Source organism: Corapipo altera, unplaced genomic scaffold (genome assembly GCF_003945725.1).
Source record: "Corapipo altera isolate COAL_440 unplaced genomic scaffold, ASM394572v1 67, whole genome shotgun sequence".
Taxonomy (NCBI): Eukaryota; Metazoa; Chordata; class Aves; order Passeriformes; family Pipridae; genus Corapipo; species Corapipo altera.
The window spans coordinates 6,681,555-6,687,766 of NW_020884906.1; the positions used below are offsets into that span (position 1 = coordinate 6,681,555).

Sequence of the window (6,212 nt, forward strand, 5' to 3'; positions counted from 1 at the left end):
CTGCCTTCTCCGTCGTGTGCTAGCGGGAGCTTTAGTGGAACGGGACTTGAGGAAGCACTTAGGATAGTCCTGAACATGGCAATCCTGTTGTATGAAAGCCAGCGGGACATACCGGTCACGTTTTTGTTAGGCTCATGTTCTGTACTTCAAAAGTTTCTATGAGATCGATGAACTTTGTTTAAACAATTTTGGAAGGAACAAGTTCTGTAAAGAGCCACTAAATACAGAAGTTGGATACGACTCTGGCCTTGGGTTGTGTTTTGTCCAGAGTTGGTGGGATGTGAGCTCCGCTCAGCTTCACCCATGCCTAGTGTTGGCACCCTTGGAAGTCACAGCTTTGCTTTGGGGTTGTGGCCATAAACATATCCCAGTGACTGGGGGGTAAAAAATAGGGTGACAGATGGGGCTAGTCCAGCTCAGGGTGCAATCCTCCCCCATGAAATTCCTGTGCCCATCCCTGCTGCAGGTTTGTTCCTCCTCCATGGGGTAGCTCAGTATTGTCCAGCATGAGTTTTGGCTTGGTTTATCATAAAATGATATCATGGAATGCTTTGGGTTGGAAGGGACCTTAATGCCCATCTCATTCCAACCCCCTGCCAGGGGCAGGGACACTTTCCACTAGACCAGGCTGCCCAAAGCCCCATCCAACCTGGCACTGCCAGTGGCACCACACCCCAGCACAGCTCTTCTTTGGAGCCGACCATCGCCAGGCAAGTTGGCAGCTCCAACACGAGGCAGGGCTGTTTGTCTGATGAATTAAGAAATCCATATGTTGCCTATCTGTTTAAGCTTGTTTGTCGGATAACATGTTGGGAAGGACTTATTTTTAATGAATATCTGAATGTCTGGAGAAGCTGGGCCAGCTGCCATGGAAACTGGAATCTTCCTCTGCCGGGAAGGACGGGGCCACATCAACCATCTGGGGGCTGCGGGTGCAGCTGCACCCCGGCTGCCCTTGGCACTGCTCCAAATGCCAAAACATGTAGCTGGGTGCCGTGCCCAGGAGCAGGGCTCCATGCTCAGCAGGGCTCTTGACAAGCAGGTGACCCTGGCTGGCTTCAAGCCTCAGTTTCCCCAAGAGGTGATCCCTTGACCTCCGCAAGACCCTGTGTTAGCAAGAAGCTGGAGACATTCACACAGTGGGGTGTCATGGGCAAGGACATGGGGACGTGTTGGCCCCTTTCATAAGGGCAGAGTCCTTGGTCTCTCTGTAGCACCAACACCAGCCCTCACAAGGGGACAGATATTTTGTCCCTGGTTAAGACCCATCCCTGCCATGGGACCACCCTGGCACTAGGTGTCCTGATGTTCCCAGGGTGGCACCATCCCGTCCCATGTCTGCAGGAAGACATGGGGCTCTAGGGCACTGCCAGACCCTGGCACTGGCCATCTCCCCCTCGGGTGATACAGTCCCTGACTAGCCCCACTGACATGGTGGGGACAAGATGGAGACTAAAACAGAGGATTAATTCCCACCTGGACCCTCCTCCCCAGGGTCTTAAAGGCACAAACAAGAACCAGGGCCAGGAGGGAATTTCTGAAACAACTTTTATTGTAGCAAAATCTTGTGTCTGTCCCAAGGGGGCAAAGGGAGCCAGAGCCACCCAGCCCAAAGCCGGGACACCCTGACTGCTCTGCCGTTACCCAGGGTGGGTCACCCTACCTCCAGGCCAGCAGCCTGAGTGTCTCTTGGGGAAATAAGAGAGAAACACTGGCATGAGACACCAGCTTTGGCACATGAATCATCCCTCACGCTCTGCTGCTGACACACACATTCCCATTTGCCACTGTGAGCGATGCTTCCCCTTAGTGAACTGGCACAGGGATGTTGTGCTGTCCCAAAATATCCACAAGCAAGGCAGCACCCGCAGCTGCTGCGTTCCCCTGGGGTCTGACCCCCCCAAATTCAGTGGAGGGGTTGCAAGCAGCAGTAGCTCTGTAATGCCCGGGGCCGGGTGTCATCAGCCCCCCCGGCAGCTGGAGTGTGCAGTGCTGCTGCTGCCACTAAGGAAGGGCTGCACTCACTGATATTTTCATTTCAAACCACATCCTGCTGGCGCAGAGGGATCTGGTGGAGCTCAGCCGACCTCAGCCTTGTGCTGGGCAGGGAGGGGAAGTCGGTAACAGGCTCTCCAGCTGTGAAACACCCACACAGGCGCTCAGGCAGGCGAGATCCCATCAAAATCCTCCTCCCAAAGTATTGTCTATGCATGATCGCACTGCAAGAGCTTTAACAGGCCCCACCAGATCCAGAGCAGTGGTCGATTCCCAGTGAGTGGTTCAGAGGTTGCTTGTGCTGAGTGGGCCACCCCACAGCCACATCCGGGTGTGACTGGAGAGTTCATCCCTGCCTGGCACGAGATGCCCATTTCACCATCACGGAGCAGCACTTGGCGCTGGGCGCTCACTGGCACCATCAAGGTGTCCATCACCACCACAGACAGGGCTGCACATCCCAGGGTGAGGAGGGGCAGCACCAAGGATGACCACCTCCACCCTGCCACAGGTCCTGGTGTGTTCCCAGGGCTTGGCCGCCACTCAGGGCCGGGGCCCACGCTGCTTCTCCAGCCAGTCCTGCCGCAGCCGGGCCACCTCCCGGCTGTAGCGCTCGTGGAGCTGGCAGAAGATGGATGGGCTCTCCACTGTGGCCTGACCATTCAACACCCGCCTGCGTGGCGGCAGCGGCGGCGGCAGCGAGGTCCCCTCATCGTCATTCCCACCACAGCCAGAGGTGTCCAGTGGCTGGCCCACTCCCAAGGCGTTGTTCCACACCGCGCAGCCATTCTCCTTTGGCAGGATGGCGGGCAGAGCTGGCAGCCGCTCCGGGGACTGCTTTGGCTTCCAGGAGCTGGGACACTCCCGGGAACCCCCACAACCGCCAGGCAGCCCCCAGCGTATCTCCTCCAGCTGCTTCTCCAGCTCCCGCACCACCAGCCGCATGTAGTCGAAGCTGGCTCGGGAGAGCGACTTCACCCATGACTCCATGGCCGCCTGGCTCTCGGCCGCCAGCACATAGGTGCGGGATTTGGTGCCGCTAAAGCGGATGGCGAAGGCGAAATCCTCGGCTGACTCACAGAGCTCCACGTTGCAGCCCTCCAGCACGATGACGCCCACCGGCTCCCGGCTCTCCCGCTCCTCAAAGTAGAAGAGCATGTTGCCCTTGAGCACGAACCAGCGGCGGTGATAAGCCGTGTGCCGCTCGCCGCGCTTGTAGAGGAAGCCGGAGTTGTCAGCCGGGGAGTCGCAGGTGGCATAGAAGGCCAGGCTCCGCTCGTTCAGCTTCATGGCTCCACGCCCTGCGGGGACAGAGGGGCGGCTGCGCCTTAATTGCATGGGAATAAACCATCGGCTTTTTGTTGCCGGTGGCGCCAGACCCGACGCGCAGGAAATGGAGGTGGTGAATAAACAACCCTGGGATACTTGGGATAACACCGCCCTCAGCCAAGGTGCTCTGTCCAGCGAGTGCTGGGTGGGTTGTGGCTCCTTGGGGCTCGCTGGGGAGGAGGTTTCTCTCCCCAGTAGAGTGTTTTCCCGCGAAGGAGCCCCAGGCAGGGCTTGTCCCGGTGCCCCACGTCACCTGGCACAGGTGACCTTCCCGCCGGCGCCGTGTTTGCCGTGTGGCTCCGCTCCTCCCCACGGCGCGCAGGGAGGGTTTTGGCCGGCGCCGCGGATCCGGCTGCGGCTCCAGAAAGCCGTGACCATGAACCCTGTCACCCGGGCGAGGCCACCGCTCCCCTTGTCCCCTGATCGCCGTGCCAGGCTTTCCACCCACCTGGACTCTGCCTCTACCTCGGCTCTCCGGCGGTCACCAGCATCAGCGACGCGCGGGCGGCCGTGGAGGCCGTGGGAGCGCTGGATCCGGGGTCGGAAGGTGTAAAGGGGCTTTGGGGGCCCCTCTCCCGCTCCCGCCCGGTCACCTTTGTCCTCGGCTCCCGCCGGCCCGGCCCGGCCCCCGGGCGGAGCGCTGCTCCCGCCCGCCTCCGCCACCGCCCATCACCGCGGCCCCGCGCGGCCCGCGGGCGGGAGGAGGAGCTGGAAAACCGCTTCGGAGCTCACCCTCGGGGCTCAGAGCTCCTCGCTCGACCCAAAGCCCTCGGCCGGTAACAGTTCCTCACACCGGGACTTAGCACCGGGAAGAGAGAGAGGAATGAGAGAAGAGGTGGGGGCACGTATCGAGGTGTGCGGGAGAGATGCACATCCAGGGATGTATAGATGGATGTACGTGTGGATGTATGCATGGATATACACATGGACGTACGCAGGATGTACATGTGGGTGTACTCATGGACGGGAAGCCCAAGTGTTTAGTGCTGAAAGTGACTGCACATTGAATTTTTGATCAGATTTTGGGGGCAAAGAATTGGGATCCTGGGAGTGTCTGGCAGGGAATGGGCAGAGGTCAGTGGATGAGGTGGACAACACAAACCCACAAAGAGGGCTGGAGGTGAAGGCAGCAGGGCAGGGTCCTGTGTGGGTGGGAGATGCTGCAGGGGACCAGGCTGCAATTCCCGTCCATTCTCCTGAGCTTCCAGGTGTATCTTTGGGAGAAGCTGGGCCAAAGCCAAGCGAGGATACCTTGGTGTAGAGGAACAGAAGGAGCTGAGTGGCCTGGATGGTGTCTGGGGGAAGGTGACAGCTGACACAAGGAGCAGGGAGTGATGAGCCATTAGCTGGGCACTGGAGCTGCTGGGTGTTGTGCCACGGTGTGTGCAGAGCCAACAGCCCCCTTGCTCCTTCCTGCCCATGGGTACCACATGGCACTGGAGCTGTGGATGCACCCTCAGACGGGTGGCCAGCACTTGCCCCATCTGGGCCAAGGGTGAGTGGGTCTGGCTGTGCTGAGCGCTGGGGCCAGGGCTGGATCTCCCGTTGCTGGTACCCATGTCCCAGGACAACCATAAACCTTCTGGCTGGGAGAAACCTCCCGTCTGACTTTTGCTCTTGGTTGGCCTTCCAGGCTGAAAGTGTCACCAGTCCAGGAACCACCTTGGCAGTGCTGCTGTCCTCACCATGTCCCAATAAACACCAGAGTCAAGGATTTGCTCTCCTTATCACTGTCCCTTTCCTCCAGTTTCTTCATCCCCCTGCTTTACTCCATGGCCATGTGTGTATTTTAGCGATCCCGCTGTTGGCGACCATTTTACAGGTCCCCATCCCAGAAATCCTGCTGTCGGTGACCTCTGCCACAGGTTGTGGTCCTCACCACTCTCCCCTTAGATGTCCCCACCTCCCTACACAGCTGCTCAAGGCCTTGCAATCTTCTGCTTGTGTCAGAGGTTTTCAGTTCATCGAGGGCTTTCCCTATCACCTGCAGACTTTCACTTTCAGGTTATGAAAAGGGATTTAAACCAGCACTAAACCCATCAGGGCTTTATCTTCCCTCCTGAGCTGAGCAGCTCTGTTCAAGGTCGCTGGTGGGAAGACTCAGGTCTCTGCACCACTTATCTCCCTGCCTTGCTGAGAGATGCCTTTTCATGTAGCAAGATTAGAAGGGGAAGGACCGTGGGGAGAAGCAATATCTCTATTAGAGCAGCTGGGGTAATTGGAAAAAGGCAACTGTGCTCCCAGCTCTACTTTTCTTTCCTGGGACTCCAAAATCACATTTACTTCTAGCAGCCCCACCAACCACTTCAGCAGAGGTTGTTCCAATGGTTGCTCCTCCTCCACAGCAGCTTCCCAAGGAGCTCCGTGGAAGCTGCTTTGGACAATCGCCCTAATTTCTCAAAAAGCATCAACAAAATTCCCCTGTGGGTTCTTGCTTCCCGTTGAGTCTCCCTTGGGACAGTCGCGTGTTGCTGCACAGGCTCCAGCACTTCCCCTTCTGAGTGGCTCCATATTTTCCCTGTTGTCCCAGGAAGGAGACCAGAGCCTGCACCTCAGTGTCCCCTTTCAAGGCCTGATGAGAAAGATGGGAAAATAAATTCCCATGCAGAGCTTACCCGACAACAGGGAAAAGGGAGAAGAAAGGGGTCTGAAAGGAGGCCAGGGGGTGCCAAGAGCATTTTTGGCCATGGGGTGCCCTTGGCCTCCGCTTCCTGCTGCTCCCATGACCGGTGACTTGGTGTGGTTACGCAGCAGTGGGTGCTGGACGGCTCAGAGAGGTGAGCGGGAGCTCTGAGTCACCCCCAAAGCTGGAAATTTTGGGGTGCCAGGGAGTCCCAAGGGGCTGCTGGATGCCCGGTGCTGTGTGTCCCCCCGGCACACGGGGGAGG

The 6,212-nt window shown here is 58.3% G+C and overlaps 1 protein-coding gene across 1 annotated transcript; it reads right to left on the reverse strand.

The window, feature by feature from the left end:
• Positions 1-1,534: 1,534 nt before the first annotated feature.
• On the reverse strand, positions 1,535-3,934 carry PHETA1 (PH domain containing endocytic trafficking adaptor 1). The gene is made up of 2 exons (XM_027652189.1): positions 3,773-3,934; positions 1,535-3,296 (listed from the first exon to the last, which is right to left on the reverse strand). The coding sequence occupies exon 2, from the start codon at positions 3,283-3,285 to the stop codon at positions 2,539-2,541; it is 747 nt and encodes a 248-aa protein (XP_027507990.1). The 5' UTR covers positions 3,286-3,296; positions 3,773-3,934; the 3' UTR covers positions 1,535-2,538.
• Between the last annotated feature and the right edge of the window lie 2,278 nt (positions 3,935-6,212).